Here is a 26755-nt window from a genome sequence, read left to right as displayed (position 1 = left end):
TTAACCAATTTTATCTTCTTTCCCCCCCCCCTTCCCTATCCCTTCGTTTTTGATATTTCACAGTATTTCACAGATGGTGATCAAAATAAAATGCAGAAGGGGGGTTAAATTATTTTCTAAAAATTCTGAGGATTTCTATGTTTCTGCAAATGGTTGGAGCAGCCACTCTGCATTCTGAAGCCTGGGAGGCTGTTGGTGTTCAGCTCTGCTGAGTCTCTTGCTCTGTCTTTAGCCTTTAGTGCGGAGGCATGAGAGTGAAGGGAGGCAGTGCGGGGGTGCAGCATCACCTCACTGAGGCAAGGAGGCCACAGCACTAACAGCACTTGGCTGTAAGCAGCATGTGGAGGCTTGAGCTCTAATGGTCAGAGCTGTGGAGAGCTGCACCTTCCAGGAGATGTAGAGGCAGTGTTGTTCTTTGTTTATTTCTTTTACGGCAGTGATAGGCCAAATTCTGCGGTCAACTTTGTAGGCCTGTGTCAGTTGAGAGCAATGAAAACTGAGTTTGTGGGGATAGGGAGAGCCAAAAGGGTGTAAATACATTACTTAGTTCCCCAGTCCCTTATAACATGACTTTCTTATGGAGGCTAAAGAAGGAGGTATAAAAAACCCACAAGCCTGGTCAGAGATGATGGGATATGTCATTAAAAATAGACCATTTTCTTCATACTAGTGGCCAATCCTGATACTTGAAATTTGTTTAGAAAAATGCAAGGTGCATTTCTTTGCACCTAGCTCAAAACTGATACAAAATACTCTAAAGTACTGAAGAGTATCAAGGCCTGATACTGGAAAATGATTCTGGAGGATAATCATCTACACGCTTCCATGACAGCCTCCTTTTACTCTGAGGAGTACTAAAGATTACCAAAGACTTGAGGGCTCCTACTTAACTTTGGGTTCATAGCATCTCTTTTATAAGAGTCCTCTAGGACATCAACAGGCAATGCCATAGCCTGAAAGGAATAGCCTCCTTAACCTATGATAACTAAATAAAATAATCCAATTTTGGAATCCGATGTCCTACTGAGCCTTCAAAAACACCACCAGCTTGGTTACATGCTGGTGTAAATTGTTGCTTAGCTGCTGGGGTCTGTTCTGTGTGAGAGAGCATGTGCTTCAGTTCATCCTGATCTTCAAAGGGAGTCCTGACAAGAAAAACCCCAAATCTGCAGGAATCTTTTAGTGTACAGTGGTGTTACCCACCAGAGTAGTGTTGGAGCAGGCTTTTATTTATACCAGTGTGTACAGGTCTGCACTTCTTTTTCAATATATAATCTTAGGAAAGAATTTTGGGAAGGTGGGGGGAAACAATCCATTCAAAAGCTGTATCATAAACATAAAAGAATTGGTACTGATAAAAGAATGCTTTATTTGTGTTGGTTTTTCTCTTCATAGATTTCTTCGAGTACATCCCGTTCAGGGCCTTCCGATTTAACGAAACAGTGTGGAACATCAGCATTATTTCAGCTGGCAGAGGTAATACTAAAACACTGGTGACAAATTGCTCCGGTGCAGTGGGGTGGAGAAGTTAATGCTGTTAATGCCAAAGTCTGAAAGGCAGAACGGTGCTACAGTTATAATTACACTGCTGCTTATAGAACCATCAGTTATCATGGCTCAGATGCCACAAGTCAAGATTTCCCCAGACTAACCATCAACTTAGAGGTTTCTAAGTGGCTCAGAAGTACCACCAGTTCCTGGCAGCAAAGGGACTTTGCAATTAACTTGATTCAGTTTCTTGGTTTAGGCTTTGAGGTTTTAGAGTTTGGCTGAGGGGCACAAATAGTTGAGAGAGAGGACTGGATTACTGTGTTACTCAAATTTGGGCATTGCCATAACAAATTCATGTTAATGGTCAGGAGCTACTAACAGGTCAGTGACTTCTATAGAAATTCTACTATGATACTCAGCAGATCTTCCTTCTTGGAACAGTTAAAACCAATGGCATTGTATTGAAATTTTGCATTTATTTTGTTTCTAAACACTTTTGTTTTTAAGCTTTCCCAATCTCGAAGATTGTTTAATTACAAGTTTATTTAGTGCTCACAAGACAGAAGTCACTTTTTTTGTAGCCACATCTATAGCTCTGTACTATTGGCTACTGCAGAAGAAGTGTATAAAAGGAAAAAAATAATCCATTGGCTAGAGGGACGTATGTTGAATTGACAAAATATTAGTCCAGTGAGTTCCATTTTAAAGATTGATCTTTAGCTTTTGAAAATCACAGGCTGTGCTTAACATTGCAGTGTAATAAAAAAGTCACAGAAGTACCTTTGTACCAAGAACCCACGTCAGCAGAGTTGTGGAGTTCTCCTTTACCTAGTCTAACCTGCTTCCTAATAGATATTGTGTCTTGCCCAAGCTCGGGTGCTTTACAGTGCTCAGTCCAGCTTGTCCTGAACCACATCAGTAGTTTCTACCCTGTGCAGCAAGAATTTTGGAAACCTGCTACAAAAACATTCTAATCATTGGTGTTACGCTCTTACATAAATTGGTATGTGAGAGACTTTTTTAGTTTGCAAGGAAAAAAAGCCTTGTCAGGCTGAGAAATCTAAAATGGACCTAAAGAGAACCCAGTGGTCTGCGGGAGGTACATCCATACTGACCACATGGCCTGTGGGCTGAGCTGCAGGAACCTTCTGATGTCTGGTTCAAAGCAAGCCTCTTCCATCTGGTTTTGCTCCAGGTGACTGGTTGACATTTGTTCTAAAAACAAAACAGCACTGGGAATTCAGCTTGGGGGCTTTGAGAGGGGACAGTAAGAACAAAGCATGTCTTGCCAAGGGCAGCTGGTTGGTGCCATGAAGGACTACCTTCTGTAGAGGTGTAAGCATGGCTTACAGGTGATCCAAAACAGAGAATCTCCCAAGTCAGTGCTGCAGGAACATGGCAGTTTGAGGACCTTCTGACAGCTCTTTTTTTGAATATCGATGTTCCTCAGATAGTATAAGGATTTTGGTTTCCATTAGTGTTATCTCCAGGAGGAGATAACCATGGCAACCACTGCTGCTTTGCAGTTCTTTGCAAAATAAGTCTGTGACAGGAGAAGAAAAATTTGGAAGGCTTTTGTACTACCTTCCAAATTATTTCTTACATTCAAGTAAAAGAAAATGATCTCAGTTAGTGAGATTCAGTAAACGTTTTTTCTCTCCCTCCTTCCAGGCCATTTGGAAAATGGAGAAAGGAATTGTATTAGGGACATTTGAAAGTTGAAAGGGGAATGGATGTGAGATTTCAAGTAGCATGTCTGTGGCAATAGTCAGAGATAACTCTGTTCTGTTGCATTTAGGATATTCCGAAAATCTGTCTAGCAGTGGGTTTCCAGATTATATAAAGACACTTTAAGGAAACACCACTGAGATGAGTTGGAGTCTTTTTCTGTTAGAGGAATCGAACCCCACCAGTGTTATCTAGCACTTAGCCCTCATCCCATTGCATTGGTTTCAGCAGGGCTTCAGCCTGTTTTTCAGTACTGTCCTGTAGCACAGTTTGCTTTCCTAAACTAAAATGCCAGAGAGATTGATTCCCTGTTTAATGCTCCTGTTAGTATAAGTAAGTGTTGTTGACAGCTGATGTTTGTTTCATGGGACTGTTTTTAAACTTACTTTAGATGTGCCTTGCTTCAGAAGGAGTAAAAGTGAAAGAACCTGGGAAAACAAAAGTGGAAACACTGGAAGATGAGGGAGGGGAAGTTTCAGAGGAGATGGAAGTAGAACTGGAGAAAACAACAGTGAAGGACTCCAGTAAAGGAAAAGTAGAACAATCAGAGATAGAGAAAATGCAAAACCTGGATGAAACAAAAGCTGAGGAATCAGAAACTGCAAAATGCAGAGATTTTACTAGTCTTGCAATGGAAAACAGTCCTTTTGAGAGAAAGGATAACACAAAGGATCACATGTGCCGTTCTCCAGAGCTTTTCATGGGTGACATGACTATCCTTGGGCTAAAGCCGGAAAAGATAAAGAAGAAAAAGAAAAAAAATAAGTTGGACCGGCACACAAATGAAAAATCCACCCCCAAGAAATCTTGTAAAAAGAGGCAGTCCTCTGAGTCGGACATTGAAAGTGTAATGTACACAATTGAAGCTGTGGCCAAGGGGGACTGGGGTGCTGAGAGACTCGCGGATACTCCCCGCAAAAAAAACCGCCCTGTCTCAAATGTGAAGGGAAGCGTGTTGGATACAAAATCACCAAAGAAAAAAGTGAAATCGAAAGAGAAGAAGACATCAAAGGAGAAACTGATGGAGACCACCAAAGAATCAAAGCCTCCCGATTTCCTTAGTATTGGAGCCAGGAAGGAAGTTCCATGTGAGACTTCTGATAACGTTAAAGTGGAACCACTGACCCCAACAGAGGAGGTGGTACCCCAAAGCTTACCAGAACAGGTCAAAACTGAGGACAGTGACTGTGTAAAAAAGATAGAAACCTGTGGCTCCAGGAAATCAGAGAGATCTTGCAAAGGTGCTCTTTATAAAACTCTGGTGTCAGAGGGCATGCTCACATCTCTGCGCGCTAACGTGGACAGAGGTGGGTGGCTTTGAGTGTTTTGTTTACAGCAGGAACTGCGAAAGCCTTCCTGGGGTGGGAGGAAAAGCAAAAGTCCATGTTTAAGCTGGGGTTTGAGCAGTGTGTGATGGGAATGTTGTGCCTGGCCACCCAAGATGTTAGGGACAGGTGGAGTGGACTCCGTGTTCCGGGGCAGGTCTTTTGAAGTCTTGTGATCTGTGTTCCTGCTTACCTCACAGGCTCTTAAATGCTCTGTTTTTGTCTTTCATGATTTGAGTTTTAACTTCTTGACTGAAGGCTTTGTTGTTTAATTTGTCAGCCTGCTGATAGATGTGTGCAGGACTTGTGATGTATGTAACCCCAAACAATTACCTTGTTTCTATATAAACAGCTCTTGTGGTTGTGAGCATAGTTCTCAATCCTGCAAGAAGCAAATGTGCTCTGGTTGTGCTTTGGTTGTTAGTTTTGCTGTAGGCGGTAAGTGAGAACCCTTTATCTTGTGAAAGGACAAATTTGAGATAATTTCTGGAAGCTTTCAGTGAGATGTCTGGAAATGTATTTTTCCAACTGGTAGATTTATATGCGTAATTAGAACAGTCAGAAAAGATAAAAGATGTTTGTAATCTAGGGAAGCTTATTACTGTATATCTCTTCATCTCTTTCTCCTTCGTTATACCTGAAGACATCCTGACTTTCGAGGTAGTCCAGGAAAAGACAGGACAGGGGATGCAGAATAGTTGTTAATATCATCATTGCCCAGCTTAAAATGAAAAATGTTTTTTAACTGCCTTCAAGAAGGTCAGACTTCATAAGTTGCAGTACTGACTGGGTACACAAGTTTCTTCTGAGTCTACTTTGTCTTGGGATGTTTTTCTAAAGATGAGAAACAATTTTCTGCCCTCATCACAGGAAAAAGAAGCTCAGGAAAAGGCAATTCCTCAGATCATGAAGGATGCTGGAATGAAGAAATCTGGGCCTTTTCCACAAGTGGGAACAAAAAACTGAAAAAGACTAAGCCAAAGGAAGAGTTTGTTTTTGGGTAAGTTGTGGCTTAACTCTGTTTGATGTTTTAGTTAGGTCAGCCTAATATTTTAAGAGTGAGTCCTCCTCACTGTGGCTAAGTGAACTGCATCTACCACCCAAATAATCACAATTCCTAAAATTAAAAACCCTGTTGGACTGAGTCATGCTCTAAATACCTGTCTTTTATATAGCAAAGTAATTCCTTTGAGATCTTTCCTGGTTTACACCACTGTAAATGATTTTGAATGATGTTATATGCTCAATTCTGAACAAACCACATAGTATTTACCTGCTCAAAAAGTGGTGAAGAGGGTTACTTACATTTTCAGAGTACTTTGCAAGCAGTATTTAAAGTTCTGTGTAGGTGTTCAGTCATCATAAACCAAATTAGACTAGAAAGAACAGATCTCTTTGCCCACTTGGAGAGACTGCTTACAGAGGAATAGTAAACAATGTTCTTATATTGGCAAATAATTATGATAAATACGTCATTTTTCCATTGTAGAGAAAAGATATTCAAACTGTTTATGTCCACCATGAAGAAATTCAGTCTATCTTAAAAACAATTAATGAGTATAGATGCATCAAAATTTAGCAAGGCTGTACAGAATTACTTTTCTAGTATACAAGTAATGATTTTTGTCAGAGTATTACAGATTTATTTAGCTGCAAGTGCAGTAGTTAAATCTGGGTAGCCATTCATATTTGCAAATTCTTGTAGATGGGAAAATGAATTTAAAAGGGGGAGTTTCTCCATATTTCTTGCTTAAAATTACAGTGTGTTTGGTTTTGCAGGTTTGCAGTAACCCTTTTTATAACCTAGTCTATGTGACATCTAGTTGCAGCTCATTTTCAGCAAAGATACTAAATCGGTGGGAATCCCCAAGTCTTGTTTACGGGATAGTCAAGAAAAATTAGTCAAGAAAAAATGGAACACTTTGTATTTTTAGAGCTTTGTATAAATTTTGGAAATATTTTTGAGTTTAAGTTTGAAGACTACAACTTTTCACACATAATGGTGGGAAAGCCGATCACATCTTGCAGCATAGAAAAAAAAGTAGTTGTAAATTATTTATTCAAAGTAGCTAGGAAAATTGTCTAAATCATTCATTCAGCACTGTTCTACCCTTATTAGCTGGCTGGATGAGGAAATGCGTATTTTCCAATCTCTCATCTTTATTCAGTTGCATCATTAATGAATATTATTAAGTGAACTCTGTAAAGGCAGAATTAAGAATGTGTGAAGCACAAGTGCTGGAGAAGGTATCCAGTATCCCTGCTCATTGTATTACCTCATCTTCTGGCTACTTGGAGAGCCGGTTTTACCTCTACCTGCTCTGCTTAACTCCCTCTGCTCCCTTCAGCATCACATTTCAGCCTCATTTTGTATGTGTTGGTGAAGGGGTGAGGACTCCCCTTCAGAATTATGTCATTTTCCCTGTGTCCCCTTACCTTCCCCATCAGTAGCTGCCTGCCTTTCCCTGATGGTCGAGGTCAGATCTGCTTTCCCCATGTACAGCCAACTCCTTTGCCAAGCAGTGCTCTACCTGCATGTATCTCCTGGCAGGACTAGGCTCTGCAGCATGAACACCTCAGCTCAGCTACATGTGTCTAACCAGGCTTCTGAGAGCCTCTGAAAATTCATGACAGTGTGGATGGGTTTTATTTTTTTAAATAATTAATCGCTGATGTAGAGATGGCAGCACTCCCCAGTGCCTGCATGTCACAAAAGTTATAAATTACTAGCCAGGATGGCAGCTCATCTATTGTCAAATGAGGTGGGGCCTTCCCAGTTAGAGCTGCAGCCCCTCACATGCCCTCGGGGCAGGAGATGAGGCAAGTGGGAACAGGCAGTGGGAGAGGAGCTGAGTCAGAGGATGGCATTGCATGACAGCTGTCAGAGCAGAAAATTGGATGGTTTTGTGGTTGTCAGGGAACATCCATGTGGAAGAGATAAAGGTAGCAGTACCAAGCACTACTGATGTCAGATACCTTTGTGATTTAACACCAAAATAAAACGTGTGTACACAAACAAACAAACAAACCCCACCATGCACCTGGTCTGCAAAGAGCCAGGGCTGTATTTTAAGATAGAAAACTGCTTACTGAGAGAAGTAATAATTACAGAGATAAAATGAGGTATCATTCTGTGTACCAAAGCTTTCAGAATGCAGTTTGTTTGAAGTGCTGCTTCAGAAAGCAGAGAGAAGCACCATGTTTCTTGTGATATTTCCAAGTGTATAAGGGTCATCCTTCCAACAGTCACGCCAACTTCTGTCAAGCTGAGGTTTTTCATAGCAAGGAGAATTAAAAACAAGTAGAAAATGTCATTGTTCCCCCACTGCTGACAGTGCTATTTATAACCTGCCTAACTGTGTGCACTGCCTTTTACTAAAACACAATTCCTACTTATACTCCTGCCTGGCTGGAAAAATTTGCAGGAACAGAGTGCTTATGCAAGCCAGTATAGACATTACAGCCAGAAATGCTGTGCCATCATCTTCGAGTGCTTTGTTTTCTTCTGGCTGTTAGGAACAATCATACCTTGTCTGTGGATTTCTTGAGTTGTAGTTAATCTGCTGACAGTCATTCAGGTTGAGCTGAAGTATGAGGCGCATTGGGTTTCATGAAAGCATAAGCTAGTTGCATTTTTCATCTCACAGCAAATAAAATATGAGGGGAGAAAATCTAATCACCCAGAACAAATACAAAACTAATTTCCACCCCAAAGCTTCATGTTTCAGAATATCCACAGAAGACTGATTAGTTTGACATTCTCTTCTGGTTTGAAATGCTGTTTTCATTCTGGTGTAAGAACTTCTATGTGAAGTTATTTTATTGGTTTATTTACTGGTTTTACTGTCTTTATTCATTCCCCCCACAGAACAGACAAATCTCTTGTATGAATTTGTGCAGCAAACAGAGCTAAATGTCACCAGTATGACATTATTTTTTTTCTAATTTTAACATACGCTACTAAGGTAATCAATTTGTACTGTTACAAGTGCAGAAGCAGAAATGTACATTCTCATTCCAAAGTTAATATATACTGGTTTGCTGTTTACAGTGTGTGCACTTAAATGTTTTTCCTCACTGTGTAGAAGGGTGTGTGTGTACACACGCACACTCTTAAACAGTATCGTTTTTTCTCCTGACAGAGTTACATTTAATTTGAATGGTTTTGTTTCCCATTTAGCTTAGCAAAATTGGAAGAAGAATTTGCAAAGAAATTCAACAGCCTCCCTCAATACAGTCCTATTACCTTTGACAGGAAAAATTCAGCTGTTTCGAGGAAAAAGCGAAAGGTTGGAAGCGGCTCATGTGAACTACCAAAATCCAACAAAGGTAAATTGCCATGTGCAGTACATTCTTAAACAACAGCAGTGCTGTGACAAGCTCAGGAATTTATACATCCTTACTTTACTGTTACCTGTGAAAAGTCTGAAGTCAAAGAAGAAATTTCCTAGCACTGAAGTTAATTGGTTCTCACCTGGATTAGTTTTCAGGCTGTACTCCTGATTCCTGATTTTAATGATAAGTAGAACTGGGTAGAGTTTGTACACGAAATGTATTTCTGTAGCAAGAAAGTTTTCCAAAAACATGAATATTTGTGAGGTAAGTGAATTTGACAAGCTTTCCCAGGAGAAAATGGGGAAAAAAGGGCAGATGATCAAAGGTTGCATTTTGACATTTTTCTAAGCTTAGTTTTATGCCAGTTCTCATTTCACTGTAATTTTAGGATCTGTAAGTTAAAACATAAGATAACAGAGATGTCTGAAGGAAACTTTTGTAATTTTTCTTCTATCAAGAATATAACTGTCATAAGTTTTGAGCAAAAATGTCCTGATGTGATAAAAAGAAAGCTAGAGGATGTGAAAACCAATTCCATACCCAGCTCCATTGCTGAGGCTCCTGGAGGGAGAAACTCATGACACGCTTGGCTATTTCTTTATACAGACAACCTGTAACACAGAGGTGGTAGAGAAGTGACAATGTGGTAAGGTAAAACAACTTTTATACTGTGGCAGAAATACTGATGCATACGTACAGTATAGAAGCATCACAAAATGAAGGCATGATCTACCAGTAATTCTGGAAGACGAAAGGATGCTCAAGAGGATCCTCATCAGGCACAGCTTGCAATGTGAAGTTGGTTTCCTTTTCTGCAACAGTGGTAGTTCCACTGACTGACAGGTTTTAAGATCTAATGCGGCTGTTTTAGCCAGGTGACCCTGGATTAGATCTATGCCTTTTGAATGCTTCACAAATAATCACATTAGAGTGTGCAGGATTGAGCAGCTGTTCTTTTCTAGTGCATGCCAATTTTGGTATTGATTTCTGTAATTAGATGTGGAACAGCCACTTTGCAAAATTAGACTTGTGCTCATACCGAGCTACTTCTAAATTTCAGCTGCCTTTAATTTTGTTTTATGTATGTATTTGACAGAACTTCTTAAATGAGCATGAATGAATTGCTTTACAGTATGATAACACACTGGTTAATTAAGCAACATCTGTTCGGAAGAAAATCTCCTCAACTACAGTGATCTAGCAATTGAAGTTGGAGTAGCAGCTCATTGGGTTTCTCGCTGCCTGTTCGTATTTACCTGTTCAAGTGTTTGTATGTTTTAAAGTTCTTCAGGCCCTGTGTTGTTTGGGAATGGTGGACTAGAATTCTGCCTCAAGCCAGGTAGCCCAGAACTGCATTCTGCTTTTGGGTGGGCTCATACAGGAGAGTTTAATTTTTTATCTTTGATAGCATCACTTATAGAGCTTTGGAATATATTCGGCCTTGTCTCAAGGGAAGGTCAAAAACATAACTGCAGGCAGGTTACAAGCCTGATATGAGTAGTTTTGGTACAGCCCTGTGGGGACAGTCGTGGAGCATTTGCCTCTGGCAGACAATAAGGGCTCTTTAAATTAAGCCAGCTGACTTTGCACTGAGCAGATGGTAAACAGTCACATGAACTTTTCCACCAACTGAGCTGTGGGGTTGCAACAAGCAGCCCCAGGGCAGGAATCTGATAGTAACTCTCTCCTCTTTCTGTAGTGAACATCTAACCACAGCCCCAAACTAAATCCAAACAGAGCTAGTGATACCTGCTCCTAATTCCAGCAAATGTTGAATTCACACACTTTAGCTGGGCAAGCTGACCGCTTGTGTCAGTCATTCCAACCCCCTGAAGAGCAAGGTTCAGTCAGCTCTCGAGAGGTACTTGAAAAACTTTCCAACAAAACATTTTTCTTCTGGGAAAAAAAGATTGCTAAAAAGTAAATATTTCATGGCAGCAGGTCAATTTTAAATGTGTTTTATTTTCTTAGGATGTGTCAAATTAGGATGTGAGTTGTGGATTTGAAATGATCTGACCTAAAGTGTATACAAGCGGGCTTACTAGCTTAGTAAGGTCTGTTCCAGCTGAGCCAAACATTTATTAAGCTGAATCCTCAATTTAATTTGTGATGCACTGACAGGGTATTGAGCCTCATCATGCTCTTGGCCTGTGAAGTGTGAGGAGTATAAAGACTCCTAGAGAACCCTGGCCTCCAAAAGCATAGCATGAGCAGGCCTGTGTGCTCGGCTACTGCAGGTATTGCAAGAAATGAAACTGGCATATCATGCAAAATAATAGAGCTTGGTTTGGAATGGTTTTGGGTTTTTTGAATTGTCCTGGTTTTTTACACCTTCAGAATTAAACAACAGTAGCATCTTATGCAATGTGATGAGCATGAGCCATGAAGGGTCAATATCAATACAGTCTTATGGGTGTGACTGTGTTGGGATGTGGGAGACCTTAACTTTGCACTGCTCTGGGATACTGTGTTGTGTGGAGTTGCTTCTGCTATTTGGCTTTTCCTTGGGTGTGTCTCTGTCAGGTAATTAGAAGAGATGTGCAGCACAAGCAGTGTCTACAAGTGTTTGGGGCCTCTGGGTGTTTCCAAGTGATAATAATCAGTAGGGTTAGGTTTAGGTAAGCACTCTTTGAAATGATGCCCTGATTTTTGAATAAGCATGTGCAGGATCATAAACTATCCACACATTTTCACTCAGCATGGATAACTACTTGATTTTTGAAGTCTACAGATCAGTGTCTACTAAACATGTAAAATTTAGAAAATATGTTGGAGTGTTGCACACTGAACCTTCCTCAGGATGTTAGGTGAATAAAAATGGAGAAATGTTTTTGTTTGTTGTGTTTAGGGTATTTCTCTGCACCCCACCCCAACTGTAACTGTATGCTTTAATAAGTTATCTTTTGGAGTAAATGGTGCTGGATTGATTTTCTGTCAAATGTCATTAGTCTATGCCTGCAACAAGCTTGATATGCTGCCTAAGAACACACCCAGGTTTGTCAGGATGTTTTCCTACTCCTAGGCGAAGAATCAGTAGGGCAGTGGCCACTGACTACTTCTGTTGTGCTTGTCATTTCCAGTCCACACTTCAGCCAGTTCTTTCATATAAAAACACCTGAAGAACCCTGTAACACAAAAGCTGTTACAGATCCGCATGTATGAAGAAAAATTTGAACCTTTTCTTAAATGAGAGGCATTTTTTTTTCCCCAGAGTTTCCAAATTGTCTAAATTCTGCTCACACTGAAATTAATGGGGGTCTTTTTTCAATGGGAGCAGGACTAAATCGAGCCATAAAGCTTTGACAAAATTCACATCAAGCATTTTGAACTGGGAATGTGCATATACAATAATAATGTCACAAAATGGCTGAAGAATACAGCTATACTGAATCTGTGCAGATGGCCTGCTCCAACATTTACTGGAGCTGTGACTGTTTCTTTTTTTTTGTCTTTCCAATGGCATATGTGCCAAAATATCCCACCACGCAGAAGTCAGCTGTCTGCAGTGAGTCACTAATCTGCTTGTATGCAAAAGTGAGCAACAGGCAGAGTCATTATTTCTGCCTTGTACTGTGAAGAAATGCTCACTTATACACCAAGCACTGCACTAAAGCTTTCGTTTTGGGAAGGCAAAGAGGGGAATGCACAATGTAGTTTTATTTGGGGAAGAGATTGTCTACAGGGCTTTTTTTGTCTGTGGCCTCTAGGACTAGAAATAAAGCATCAGCTTAAAACGCATGCTGCTTTGTGGCATTCCTCTTGGTCTTAGATCTGGGGCTCTTTTTGGCTCGGTTCAAAGCATTAAGATGCTTGGAGATTGCGTGCTGTAATTTTCCAAGGATCATGACCTAAAAATACAGCACCTTCCTCTGGGAGATGCAGAAATGCAGAGGCTCTTTGTCCTGATTTTGTTAGGATCTTGTTGAAACGTCCTCTCTTTGATCAGATCCGTTAAAACAGGGACCTTTTGGGAGCAAAGGAGGCCTATCCCCAGAAATTTGGAGGAAATGCAGATATGGTTCATTTTCTTGCCTGCTGCTTCCCCGAGCAGCTGCCACTGGCCATAGCAAGTATTCCCAGGAGGAGTCCCTGCTGTGCTCAGTGAGCACAATGGACAAGCCAGGGATTAAATCCTGTGGCAATTGCTGAAGTGCCAGGGAGAGGCAGAGCCATGTAGAATATTTCCAACAGTGCAAGATGAGCAGATGGCTGTGTAACAATAACAAGTAAACTAACAGTAAAAGGTTTTTTCAGCTTTCTATAGGAAATCACATCCCGGATCCATTGCCTAACAAGACTTTTAGGTTAGTTATTTCAGTCATGGATTGTCTCTGGATTGAATGTTCACAAGTGGCATTTGTTCAAAGTCTTGGAATACTTGCCTGTTGTCCCCATGAAACAGGTCCAGCCCAGCCAGGCATCCTGTCAGCTCCTGCACAGTGACTGTGCCTACGCTGGTAAGGCAGAGTGTGTGGATGAAGTTTCTCATGGAGTCAGAAGTTACATTCTCAGGTCCAAGTATGTTGACTTATTGAGGTATTAGCTGATGTTCTCTTTCAATGCATTTATGGCCAAAGGGTATTCTAAGTGTCACTGGGCACTGTCTCACAGGAGTAACAGCTAAAAGGGAAAGAAATAGGAAGTTTCCTTAGTGAAAGGCAGCTTTTCTTTTGGCCCCACCAAAGTCAATGTCCTTGGATTTTCCATCTGGGAAAGTGGCATGCCGCAGAAAGAGGCTGATGACAAAGGCCCCTTTGGATGGGGAAGAAAGAGATGAAAGACACAGGTTTCCTCCTCTGTGCAATGCTTGTCATCTTCCCCTGAGTTTCTAATCTCAGTTATTCTTCTTAGAGTTGCTGACACTGGCTGATTGTCTGGGACAGTGATTGAAATGGTTTGTAAGCTGCAGATTGAGCTGTAGAAATTGAGACGGGGTGATAGGTAATACATTGTTTCTTCCAAGCACCTGCAAAAATCACTGATCTGCTAAGTAAAAAATAATAGTAAAAATGTCACAAGAATTATGTAGTTATGTGCCTCTCAGTCTTCTTGTGGAACTGGTGGGAAGACTTGTTTTTGTTAGTGTGGATGACATATTTGGGCTTAGTCTCAAGAAAAGCTCAGTTATTTCATTTAGGCTTTTGCTTGAGCTCTCTGAGCCTTTTCATTCCTTTTATTACATTTTTATTGCACTGACACTAGACTAGTTCTCTGTGATACTTGGGAAGCTGTTGTAACAACACTTCAGTAAGTTTGAGTGACTATGGACCCTTCTATTGTACTTTCTGGTATTTTCTATACAGATACTTGGGAAGCTGTTCAGATTCAAGCTGGTGTTGCCTAAGATGATCTCTTGCTTGGACTTTTATTTGGTTTGTTGTTTGACTTCCAGAGTTTTGGAAGTTTATTAATCTTCTTCCAAAGTTTTGATTTTTTTCCATATTAAAAAAGAAGTAGCAGTGAGCCACAAAGCCAACATGTGCCAAGATGTTAGGGTTTCTATGCCTGCCTCTGGCTGGATTTTAGCTTTCTCTCAGTAGTGTTCAGTATTGATCAGACAGCCTAGTGTCTGTGAATGGCCTTCACCTCATAAGACTAAATACTTCTTCCATGTGCTACACACTTTACTCCTCCTTTCCTCACATATGGAGTCTGAGACGGCAAATTGCAGATGTGTAATGTAGACATACCCTGATTGCACGTTTCTGTATGGTTGCAGTTGTGTCCCAGTAGCCAATGTATGTGTCTGGTTCCTTTTAAGGATGAGGAGGAGTGAAAAGGCCAGTATCTGTGGTGGGTAGAATCATCTTCCAGGTGAGATGGAGATGGGAAGGACACCCTCTTGTTAGTTTGTAAGTCTTGTCAGATGCACAGCATCTCATTTTTATTTGGGCTGGTCTGTTCTGAACTGGCCTGAAGACTTGCTTCTCCACTGTGTCTTTGGACATGAGATTTTGAAGTGGAGTTTCTGTAAAATCCCTAAAAATGGCTTTTCAGTGTGGAGATTATGCATCTCTTACACCTGTGTTGCTGTTATATCACTGACAGCTCCCCTAATGAGGCAAAGACTGACTTCTTGATGACCTCTGATAGTGGCATATTTTGTGGTCCAGTGTCACACAAGATGTCTTCTGACTGCTCGTTGTAAAGACTCTGCTGGTAAAGTAGGAATGATACCATGAGCTGGACATAGCCTCACCTTCCTTCTCTGGAAGCTTTTACTTTTCCACTTACTATATCTCATCTCTGGTCACCAGAAAGGCAGTGATAGCTCTTGCATCTTGTGGTGGGTTGGCCCTGGCAGGTAGGTAAGTTCCCACCCTGTTGCTCGCTCCCACAGTGGGATGTGGGAGAGAAGAAGGGCAAAAGCAAGGAAAAATACTTCCTGGGTCAAAATGAAGACGGTTTCCTAAGTTGGAGGGAGGGAACAAGTAATGCAAAAGGCAGCACTCATCACTAACAAACTGATGCCCAGCCAGTACCCGAGCAATGGACAACTTAAAAAAAGATTTCCCCAGTTTTGTGCTGAGTATGGTGTGAAAACCTCCTGGCCAGTGTGCGTCAGCTGTCCCAACTGTGTCCCCTCCCAACCTCTTGGAACACCCTCAGCCTACTTGCTGGGGTGCCAGAGTGAGAAAGAGAGATCTTGATGCTGTGTAAACAGTGCTCAGCAGTAACTAAACCATTGGTGTGTTACCAGCACTGTTTTGGTCACTGATCTAAAACACAGCACTATCCAGGCTGCTATGAGTAAAGTTTACTCCCTGCCAGGCCCAATATACGTGCAAAAGAGAGTATATCTTTAAACAAGCAAGAAACCCCCATGTTCTGTTGTATGGCTAAGCTTTCGCAAAGGCTTTGTTCCCTAAAATGCATTGTATGCACTTAAACACTGGGAGGTGGTGGGTTGAAGTACAGCTTGCTGAAAGCCTCCAGAGTCCCCTCTGGCAGAAGGTCAGGTTTTGTGCTTCCCTGTGAAATGGCAACTTGTATTATAGGAAGGGGAAGTTGTACAGTACATACTGTGACTGTTGCACTCTTTTTCAAGGTTCTAATTGAAAGTATGTATTATTAATGTTGTCTGTAGGTTCATTCCAGTCTCAGAAAAAGAACTTGTTCCACAAAATTGTCAGCAAATTTAAGCACAGAAAGAAGCTTAATGTTCCGGACACAGGTACTGGTGCATTGCTTAATTAAGGTTTTCGGCTGCCTCCTTTCTCAGTTCAGTCTTGGGGAAATGCTTCTAGACAGAGACAGCTCAGCTCTCTAGTCTTTGATCGCTTTGGCTCCTTATTTTCCCTGTCTGCTGTGATTCCATTGCCTCCTGGCTCCAGTTGATACTACCTTACTCCAGTATGATGCTGTTTTCTTTTTACTTGGCATCTCCCTTTAATTAGTTTCCCTGCTCCAGGTGCCATGCAGCAGAGCTGACAAAGCAAAGGCAGTTCTGCAGTTGGCCCTGAAAACTTTATCTTCCACAGGTCATAGCTATGTTGTCCTTTGGTTGTCCTTATCTGCATCCTTCTGTAACAGTGACCATATTATTTTGCCAGAGCATTTATGCATGTCCCTATCTCCCGTTCCCTGTGATTTCTTGCCATCTGGAACTTTGCAGACTGCAGCTGGTCAAGGTGTAAGAGCCTGGTCGGGATGTAAGTGCTTGTTTCTGCACCAGATCTCAGAAATACCAACCTCCAACCCTGCCTCTGTAGAAATCTTAACCAACTTTCTGTTTGCTTCATATTGAAAATACCTTCTGCAGTTTTTCAAGTTATGTTCTGGAGCTTCTCTGCCCGCTATCCGCTGTTAGCTCTCCAAAGTCTTTTTCTTGTTACAGTATTGTAATCCTGCATGCTACATGCTCACAACTCTGAGGGGCATTTTCAAGTGTACAGTATGTACAGGATTATACCTTAGCCTGCTTCCCTGGGCCCTTTTGTCATCATGTTGCCCACACTATTCAAGTCATGTCCAGGCTGTTCCTTAGCTGTTCCACAATGGTGTTCTCTTCTACATTCCTGTTGTGTAGAAGAGCCTCTCTGGTTTTCCTTACTTAACTCTATTAATTTTGTCTGGTTTTTCCCCCATCCGTGTTCATCTCTAAGATAATAAAATTGCTCTTCCCATCTCCAGTTTCCCCAGCTACTTTTATGGTTAATATCTTTCCCTAAGACTTGGCCATGTAATTTCCTCTCCTTTCCTGGTGCTGTGTTTTCTGTCCTCTGTGATGCACGTGCACTATTTGCCCACATAGGCTCTGCCTGCTCTTCTGCATTCCCTGATGCAAATAATTTGAAATTACTTTGTCTTGTTCTTTTTGTACAACAAATATGTTGTGGGAGTTGCTTATGAGAAGTAACTATCTTGCTTCCCTGTTCCATGTAAAAAAAGCATCATACATTAGCATTGCTTTTATTGGGTGTCATTCAGATTTTGTTCCTGAATTATTAATAGACCATGTAGACAAATTATTTTTAAAAATGAGTGTTTAAATTCTCCGGTGGGAAAATAAATAGAAAGTGTTTAGTAGATGATTAAATAAAGAGTAAAAAATATAAATAGTTTAAAATCTACAGATAAAAATGTGGGTAAACAAAATGTCAAACCCTGCATTTGTTTAAAAGAAGCCAGCCTGTTTTGATGCAAAGTGAAGTGTGCACTATGATCAAAGATTCAAGCCTGGCAAGTGTTGAGTAACCTGGATTTTTTCCAGCACAACACAGAGGCATGTCCTTGGAAGTTAAATGTTGTGTGAATAATGTCATAGTGTCTAAACATTAAAGATGTGTCTGTGCATTTGGGGCAGAGCCAGCTTGCTAAGTTCCTCCCAAGACTACAGCAAGACACGAGGAACTTAGGAGCCTTACACAGCCCACATGTAATCATCAGAGGAAAGGCAATGGATGTCTGTATATTGGTGGGGAACTGCATTTTCCCCTGAGTTACAGAGGGGAGAAAATCTGGGGTCTTGCCTACTCTGAAGTGTACCCTGTAGTGACTGAAAGCAAAGTGTTGATCAGCAAAGTGCAGTGTGGGCATGGCCTCAGTAGGTGCTGGGCAGCCTTGCCCTCATGTGCTGCCTACAGATCTTCATCCTCCATCCAGGAGTTCCTAGGCAACAGGCTCGAAACCGTGTGACTGAGCTGTCCCATACTCTGCAGCATTCAAGATGGGAATCCCAGAATCTTCATTTCAATTCGGATATTTATTTCAGCATTTTGTGAATCAAACAATAGATGAAAATTTTGACTCCTTTTTGTGGTTAGTCTATACTTATGGTGAGTCACAAGTCTACATAATGTGCAGTTTTGGTTTTTATGAAGTTAATTTTGCAGTAAGAAGGAGCTTGAATGTTTTTATAGCTGCAGAGGAGACACTTGGAAGGATTGCTGTCAGCAGAGGTCATGCTGGCTTCATGTTTTGTCATCTTGAAAAGTGTGTGTGCCTGTGCACATCTCTGTTAGGAGTGAAGGAAAGTAAGTACAGTAAAGGCAGATTTAATGTGGTTGAGTTGTGTTGTCCCATGTGTCTCTGGTATGAAAATCTGAGTGAATTTTGACCACACTGTACATGGCAGCACCAGCGCACGTCGCCATATGAGGAGTTTGCAGCAGTTCATAGAGCAGGATACAGCCCAGTAAAACACCAGTAAAATGCTGCAGAGAGCACACAGTAATGCAGTTGAGTGTGTCAAGAGAGACATCTTTTCCTTAGGAGGGCTGACAGAAGCACAGCTGGACCGATGCCTGTCTAGGGAAGTTAACACTCATCTGAGAGTTGAATTTTTCTGCCACACCAACAAGGCTTTCTCATAGGAAGCAGTACTTAAAATACCAAGTCACAGTGATTGCCTCTTTGCAGGTACACTTAGTGAGCTATGCTGAGGGCTCTTGCATGGTCTGTGTAGCAGCCAGCTGTAGCAGTGGCCTTGGCACAGGAGGGGGAGAAGAGAGGATGAACACATATACTGGTCTCAGCACCAGCTCATGTGTGAAGCAGCCCTGTCCCTGATTCTGCTCCTGCAGCAGCTCTCCCACACACATCAGGGCCCGTCGTGTGGGGCCTGCAGCCCAGAGGGAGCCAGTAGCTCTGTGCCTTTGGCAACCATTCTGGCTGGAGGAGGGCTGGATCAGCATAGGCTCCTGCAGCAGAGCTTCCCACCCAGCAGCTGTCTCATACACCTGGTTTGGCCATCTGCTGCTGTGTATCTCTGCTTGTTAGTCCACAGCCCTTGCTGCATCTCTGTGTGCTGCCTGACCCCAAAGAAGTATTGTAGCAGTGTCCTGTTGTCAGAAGAGCTGGAAATTCTGCCAGGTCAGTCTGTTTGGCATCACTTCCTTCATGAAGTGGTTCCCTAGGCACTGGTGACTTGAAGCTATGCTCTGGCTAGCTTTTCACTGTTTAACTTCATAAAGACTATTAAAGCATTACAGCCCACCTTTCCTCCTTGATACCAGCACGCTCACACTCACAGAGCATTTGTTTTCCACTAATTGTGGTTAAACTTCTGCAGCTCTATCTCACAACAGGCATCATTAAAGAAAATCTTTCAAATCTGTGTTTTGTTGGGGTTTGGTCAGAAAAGCTGTGGTGTGCTGAGTCAGTTCAATTGACTTCATTTTTGTTGTTCACAGAGATGGGGGAAGTACGACTACAGGTCCTCTGCATGCCTGCAGAATAGGATGAACTGTCCATGCAAACCTTTACAAACCTAGCTGAGGAAACCGTCTGGCATAGACCTCCAGATACATCTCTCTCAGAGTCATTTCTGCCACTCTGGTGTAGGCATGCCCAAAGGTCCACACCTTCATGCCATGTTCTCAACTCAGCTTGCAAAAATAGCCCAGTAGTTCTGCCCATGCCACTGTTGTGGAGAGCTGAGCATGCAGCTACCTGTTGGCAGGACTGCACAGTAACTGCAGAACCTCTTATCATGTCTAGACAATGTTCCCCTGAAAATTAGCTGAGCTCCTCATGGGACAGCTCTTGAATGCAGGACAGTGTGGAAGCAGAATGGATGTCACATAGATTCAAGAAAACTACAGGGAATTAAACCTGGCAAGCCCTATCCTTCCTGCAGAACAAAACCAGGTCCTGATTTGGAGCGTCTGTATGGATATACTTTTGTCACTTGAAACAGTGGGATGCTGTTCTTCTTGAAGCAGGTGCAGGAGCACCTAGTTTAGATGTAGAGTTGTTGAAACACGGACTCCTTTCTCCTCTAGAAGTCAGTGCAAAGGGTCTTGTGAGTGAAGGTTTTGTGTGATTTCCTCCAAGTTAAGTTTTATGTCTGCTTGAATAATAACTCTGTAAAGAAAGCAGTGAAATGATATCTAAACCCAGTGACCACTAAGACTTCTAGAGAAGAGGATGCTCTTCCCTTCTGCATTCACTCTGCACCCACACACAAAGTACTCATTGTTTACCTTCAATCCTTCCTTCTTCAAGACTGTATGGCAGCAATGTTATGGTGAAGTGATAAAGAGCTTATTTTAGAGCTAGAGGAGAAAAGGAAGGTAGACAACTTCCAAGTCTCATTTCAAGGATTAAAAAAAACCTTGGAGAGGGAATATAAAACAATATAAAAACATGGAGAGGGAATATACTTACTGCATCTGAGTTTTTACAGCTACCTTCTGGTATTTCTTAGTCAAACATGTCAACATCATACACTCCTTATGTCTCAAGCTATTGCCTATTTTACCTTTCAAGGTTTTTGTTTCTCTTTATTTTTTTCTCATACAATATGAGAAGGAAAAATGTAAAAGGGAACCCTCAGCTGTACTGATCAATCAAGTTAATTTCTAGTGACCTGACACACAACATACATAATTAAATGCATACCAAATCAAGTTTCATTTAATTGTATGTTGTTCATTGTTTGAAATCATGTCTTAATTTTTTTATTAAACATAAAAAATGAGCTGTAGTACTAAGAATAAAACCATTATAAACTCAATCAAGCTAGAATTAGACAGCAGTGTCAAAGTGCTAATTAGAGCAAATCAGAATTAACAAATAGTGTTGGACTACAACCAGACCATTACATTAAAATATAATCAACGCATATGAATTCCCAAATAAGAAATCTAGAGAGAAAGCTGCCTATTTAATTACACATTCCAATTAAGATCCTGATCTCGATGCACGAAGCTTATCCGAACATCTCACTGTTGGCCCAGTTGCATTAATTGAAAGTCACATTTGCAGTCATTGGTGCTTCTACTTAATTGCACTGTTACAGGGTCAATCTTGTCCTGTGCTTTCTCTTGTGCTCTTTACAAAACATCAGTTCTACAGCAAAGCTCTGCTCTGGAAAGCTTGGGAGCTAGAGCTAAGCACTTAGAAATGCTAATTGAAGCTGTGTGCCTTTTTTCCAAATAAAGAGCCTGCACAAGTTCGCAAATGTTGTACAAGAGAACATAGGTGAATTAAGATCATAAAAAACCTAAAGTTTGGAATGTTTCAAATGTTTTTACATGTTCATACTAGATCTGATTTTATTCTTACACAATAAAACATTAGAAGGTCCTTCCCATTAAAACAGAAGAGCAAAGGGCAACTGCTAACAAGATAAAATGTGTTACAGCTGTTCTCTTCATCTAGTCCACATCCTCACACAATGAACAGTTACAGAAGCTAGCAAAAGATAAAGGTTTTATTAGCTGTTTCTTTGAATAGAAAGCTCATTAAATCTACAAAACTAGTACTAAACAGAAATACAGACTAAAACGAAAGAGGGCAAAGGCCGTGCAGAATGTTTGGCTGTTGTGCAGAGTTTCTGGGGCTGGGTGCTCCTGTGTGACACCACCAGTCTCTGTGCAGGAGATTGGAATTGTTCAATTCTTAGCTCTTCTTAAAGAGCAGTTGTTTGCACTCTGGCTTCAGTTCTGTGTGTGTAATTTTTGCTGGTCAAACCACCCAAAAAGTGACAAATGTGTCTAAAGTCTTTAAAATGGGGAGAAAGATTAAAAGAAACTGGAGGGAAGAGTAAGCTAAGTGTAGACACAGTAACAGCTGTGGAAAATACATCATGGACTATTGCAAAGAGACAGGGTATGACCTGAAGGGTATTAAAGAAAATAATGAGTTGAAAATGCAGCTGAGGGGATGTGGTGCAGGCATTAGGAAAAAATGTGTAGTCATTCGGGATGGCAGTGCACTGGGAAAAAATACCTCAAGGACTTGGTGCAGATATCATGAGTGTTCCCAATTTCAAAACAGGTTAGGCATCTGTAAAAAACTACTTGGGCATTCCATTTGCTACCTGTAGCCTCTTTTTAACCCTAGCTGACAGTGATCACAGATGGGGCAGGCTTCATAATACTTTTATCACAGGAGGGATAAAGATGTCACAGATTGACTTTATGGACTAGTGATACCCTGTGGGATCAGCAGAATGGTATATTGAATCAATGCAAATTCCAAACTATTGACTACTAGGCACTGACCTCAGACTTTGGAAGCTTAAATATGTTTTGTGATTGCTGTCTGACCTATTTCTTTGTGAACAGGATCAAAGTAAACTCTTTAGTCAAGTGAAAATTTGGGATCATGTTCAGTTCGAGGCAAAAGCTGTGTCAGAACACCAACACTGGAGCTGCTGAGAAAGATTTAAACTCTTCCTTTCTCATTGTCTGACCTCACGTGGGCAGTATTTCTGTCATGGTATTCTATCCCATGCTTACTTCCTTTTTTTAGCTGTGATCCAGTTCTGCTTTTGTATTTGCTTCCTTTTGGGGTGGTTTTTAAGGTTTGTTGTTTTGTAAAAGGCAGTATTTCCTTTGGAGGAGTTGATGTAGAGTGACTGAAGAGATAAGACTGGGTTTTAGTCAGGAACTGCTGAGTTCTGCTTGTCAGTCTGTCTGTGAGCTAAGATCAGCTTGTTATTCTGTAAAAACATTTTGTCTCTTAGCCACTCGCTGACACCTTCTGTGGCAGAATGTTTTATACAGACTGATACCCTGCTCCCACTCAAGGGCTACTGCTGATCTCACAGTTTTCTTTGCAAATAATAAAAACTTGAACCTTCAGTATATCTTTAAGGTGGATTCTATTACTTCCCTGCAAACATCTGTGGCATTCAGATCATATCTTGCCATGGGTTATGCTCTAAGTACCTGTGAGGAACGGTTTTATGCAGATAGATGCAAAATGGTAAATGAGCATAGCTAGTGGCTGAAATATTCTACATCTAAAATTATGTTTTTATTCTCTTCCAGCCATACTATTAGAAGACAGAAATTCCAGTGAGTCTGCCTGGAAGAATAAAATTTCTATATCTGCCCTAAACACTCCAGAGCCAGCAATGATGCATGAGCCTTTAGTTGGCAGCCAGAAAAGGAAAGCAAGGAAAACGAAGATCACACATCTTGTCCGAACAGCAGATGGGAGAGTTTCACCAGCAGCAGGAACACTGGGTAAGGAAATGGGAGTTAAAATTTTATTAAAACTAAATTGTTGGAGAAGGTTTGAGAGTACAAGCAACTTATCAGGGCAGTGTTTCTAAATTAGCTTGTTTTCATACCTGCTTAGAGTGGTCATTATTTAAAATACAGGTATCAAACCAACTGGGAAATCACTGAATCCATAATGGCCAACTTCTTTTGTTTGAATGACCAAATCTGTCTTTTCTCTAGATACTTCACTCTAAGAACTGTGAGCTGATGCAGAGGGAAATGGAAAATGGTTACCTTTCGTAATTTGTTTCCAGTCCAGCAAAGAAATTACACTGCACCTGGTTCTAGTTTGTAAAACTGAATTCCATAGTATGACAGTTAATGCCAGAGTCCTTGTTGGAGTTCTCCAGTAAGATAATCTTTCAGGACTGCTGTATCTAAAGTATACACAAAAGCTCTCTTGCCTGACCTAAAAGATCAAATTCAGTTGAATGCAAAATCAGTAAACTGCTTTATAAACCTTAGTATCGTGCTTCTGACCTGGTAGCTTGGGTCAGAAGAGGTTGTAGCATGAATCAGATGACACTGGCAGAATCAAAGTCCTAAAGGTAAAGGTTCTGTTAACACCAGGCTAGTCAGCATATCTATAGGCTGCGGTGAATTTATGGGCTAGATCTGCATGCTTAACTTTCTTTCTTTGCAGAGGAGAAGCCGAAAGAGCTGCCACAAAGTACTCTTCAAAAATCATCAAGTGCAGAAACAGATTGCAACAGCGAATGCTCCAGAAACACAGAGACAGAAGAAAACCATAGTATTACGTCAGATATGCCAGCGGTGTCTGCATTTTTTAGCTTAGCTGCTCTGGCAGAAGTAGCAGCCATGGAAAATGTACACAGGTATGGTTTTCTTTTCTTCTTGGTGTCTTAAGTAAATAGTATGTGGCTGACAGCTTGTTCAGAAAGCATGTGAATAGCAGACTGTTTAATTTGGCCTGTGTTTCCTCTTCCCCAGCTTTCTATGAATGTGTGCTTTACACCACTTGCTTGGTAGTGTTACGTCTTCACCTAAATGACAGTGTAATCTATTTAGCAGTTAGTAAAATGATCCTTCTCAGTAAACTTACCTGCCAATTTTTGTATGTAAACAGGTTCATGTGCTCCTTGAGACTGAAAATTATCAGATGCTATTTGTCAGATAATAGCAGATTTAAATAGCTACTGCACTCTGATTTGCATTTTCCAGTGGCCTGAAACCTAAGATGGTGGAGAGAATTTCATACATTTTGAGATGGAGTTTCTATGCTGAACATGGCTGAGGGAAGCTAACTTGTTATTCTTACTCTTTGCTTTCCTGTGTAGAAGGCAAAGGAGCTACAGAATAGCATGGGGCAGAACAACTCTGGGTGATGGAAAGCCAGGGTAGTTTGGGTTGGTCCTCTCAGTTGCTGAGTAGGCTATCCATACAGACAAGGTGGAGAATGTGCAGGTTACTGAGGGCTCTTGAATCAGTTCAGCATGGTCAGACCTGTGATGGGAGTAAACAAGAAGTCCTCCTTGGCTCTTAATTATCCAGTGTTGTTCTTTCATGGAACTTACTGGCTATGAAACCCCATCCTCTCCTGCAGTGGAAACTCAGTGAGGAATCATTGGGCCAGTTTGAAACCATCACAGCCTCTGCCGGTGCCATTTGACAGGTGGCTGGCTGCCTAAGCAACTCCTCGAGGCAGCAGTTCATGAAACCATTCACAGCCTCAGTTAACTGTTCTTCTCCTGGGCCCTATTGATGAACCCAGTCCTTTGTGTTCAGGCTGCATATCAAATGCTCAAAGGCTTTTTAGAAGCTTAGGAGCCCTACAAGAAACAGATCTGCTGGTTCCTCTCTGCAGAAGCTGTTGTCTTGCTTAAGCAGCATTGTGTTGGGTGAGAAGTGATTTCACACTGCAGTCAGCCTGTCTGTCATGATAAGCCTCAAGATGGGACTTGTGGAAGGGCTGTGCTAAGCTCTGCTTTCACTCACACCGTTGTGGTTTCATTGATTGCCATTAACATTGACCAGAACTGCACAAAAGCAAAAGGATTCACTCTGCTGTGGTTTTTCCTCCTTGTTCTTCTGAGAGTTCTTGTCCTCCTCTTGTCTCTGTTGAAGTGAGCTAATGCTTTGCAGAGCTTTGTGCTCGGGTCTTTCTCTTTGAATCCCATCTTTCGTCATGTCATTATGTAGCTCGAGCAATGCAGCACCTTCCATAAGGCCTGAAAACACTGGATCAGCAAACATACAGCAACTATTGGAAATGCCAGCTTGTAGTCATCCCGAAGGAGGTGAAATGACAACAGGGGAGGACTCTCCCAGCAGAAAGTTTGCCACATCTCTCTCAGACTTGGCAAATGGAAGTCAAAACAGAAACCTAAATCTTATGGGCTAGATGCTTCTCTGTTTTCTGCTCTGTCAGCTGTTGTTATCTCTTGCAACTCACTTTATTTGCAAATAGCCAGGAGAAAAGAATTGGAGGTTTGCTTGATGTGTTTCCTCAGTGTCTGAATTTAATTTATTAAGTAGTTTCATAGAGCCTTGGGACATGGAATCCTTCTGGCAGCGTGGTTTTCATTTGGAGCCTTCTGCTTAGCTTTATTTACCTTGTGCGTGCCCTGGTTAAGCACTTGCAAGTCTGAGCTGCATTTTGTGCCAAGGCCACTTCATTGCACTCCATTGTGTGAAGCACATGGGTACCTCTGCTGGAGGTTTCTACTGGGGGTCTTAGCTGGGCCAGAGTGAGGGAGAGTGACCTTGGTGTACATAATAATCAGGCCCCAGATTTTCATTGCTACGAAGGACAAATACTGGTACAAAAATAGAACCTCACTTGTGAGAGTACGTAACAGGCAGTGACATGCTTTGTGTATGTATTTTAAAAGGCAAGCTGCCAAGGAGGTCTCCCAAGTCAATTTATGGACCATGACTGATGCTGATTTCCAGCACATAAATCTGGCACAGTTTATTTTTATGATACCCTGTGCTGGGGGATCATTTGTAAATTAACATTGCTGTAGTAAGGAAAGAGATATGCTAGGTTAATGTAATGATAGGTCATGTAACATGGAGGAATCCCAATGTGCAACTCTGCTGATGAGTATACTTCCGTATTGCTTAAAAGCTGGCTATTGACTCACACTAACATGATCTGTGCCTCTGTGCATTTACCTTCTTTTGCCACAGGGGCTGTGTGCTCTGCTTCTGAGGGCTGCAGCAGCTCCCTTGCAAAATGAGTAACAGCACTTGTGCATGCTTAACTTACTCTTAGGCTGTGCACTTTGCTTTGTGTAGTCACATACTGTCACATCTTGTTTTTTCCTGCCCTTGCATTGTGCTGTAGGTTGTCCTCAGGATACTGTGTTACTGTTGCAGGAACACCGAACACCTCTGAAAGCACGTGTAACCACAGTGTGTGAGCACCTGCAGCAGTGAGCAGCTGCCATGCCG

At 41.5% G+C, this 26755-nt stretch overlaps 1 protein-coding gene across 13 annotated transcripts in view; it reads left to right on the top strand.

Annotated features, from left to right (window-relative positions):
* The window catches only part of BBX (BBX high mobility group box domain containing), a 152620-nt gene that overhangs the window by 107590 nt on the left and 18275 nt on the right, over positions 1 to 26755 (top strand). For 9 of the 13 annotated variants that reach the window (XM_039557701.1, XM_039557688.1, XM_039557694.1 and 6 more), the window contains 7 exons: positions 1396 to 1476; positions 3611 to 4526; positions 5415 to 5544; positions 8725 to 8873; positions 15967 to 16053; positions 23102 to 23299; positions 23982 to 24174. In XM_039557701.1, coding sequence (XP_039413635.1) covers positions 1396 to 1476; positions 3611 to 4526; positions 5415 to 5544; positions 8725 to 8873; positions 15967 to 16053; positions 23102 to 23299; positions 23982 to 24174 — 1754 coding nt within the window. The remainder of the gene's footprint in view (positions 1 to 1395; positions 1477 to 3610; positions 4527 to 5414; positions 5545 to 8724; positions 8874 to 15966; positions 16054 to 23101; positions 23300 to 23981; positions 24175 to 26755) is intronic. The other 4 variants (XM_039557683.1, XM_010395861.4, XM_010395857.4 and 1 more) reach the window with 3 other exon arrangements.

The sequence above is a fragment of the Corvus cornix genome, chromosome 1 (genome assembly GCF_000738735.6).
Source record: "Corvus cornix cornix isolate S_Up_H32 chromosome 1, ASM73873v5, whole genome shotgun sequence".
In the NCBI taxonomy this organism is placed as follows: Eukaryota; Metazoa; Chordata; class Aves; order Passeriformes; family Corvidae; genus Corvus; species Corvus cornix.
This window is presented reverse-complemented; position numbering and strand designations above follow the sequence as displayed.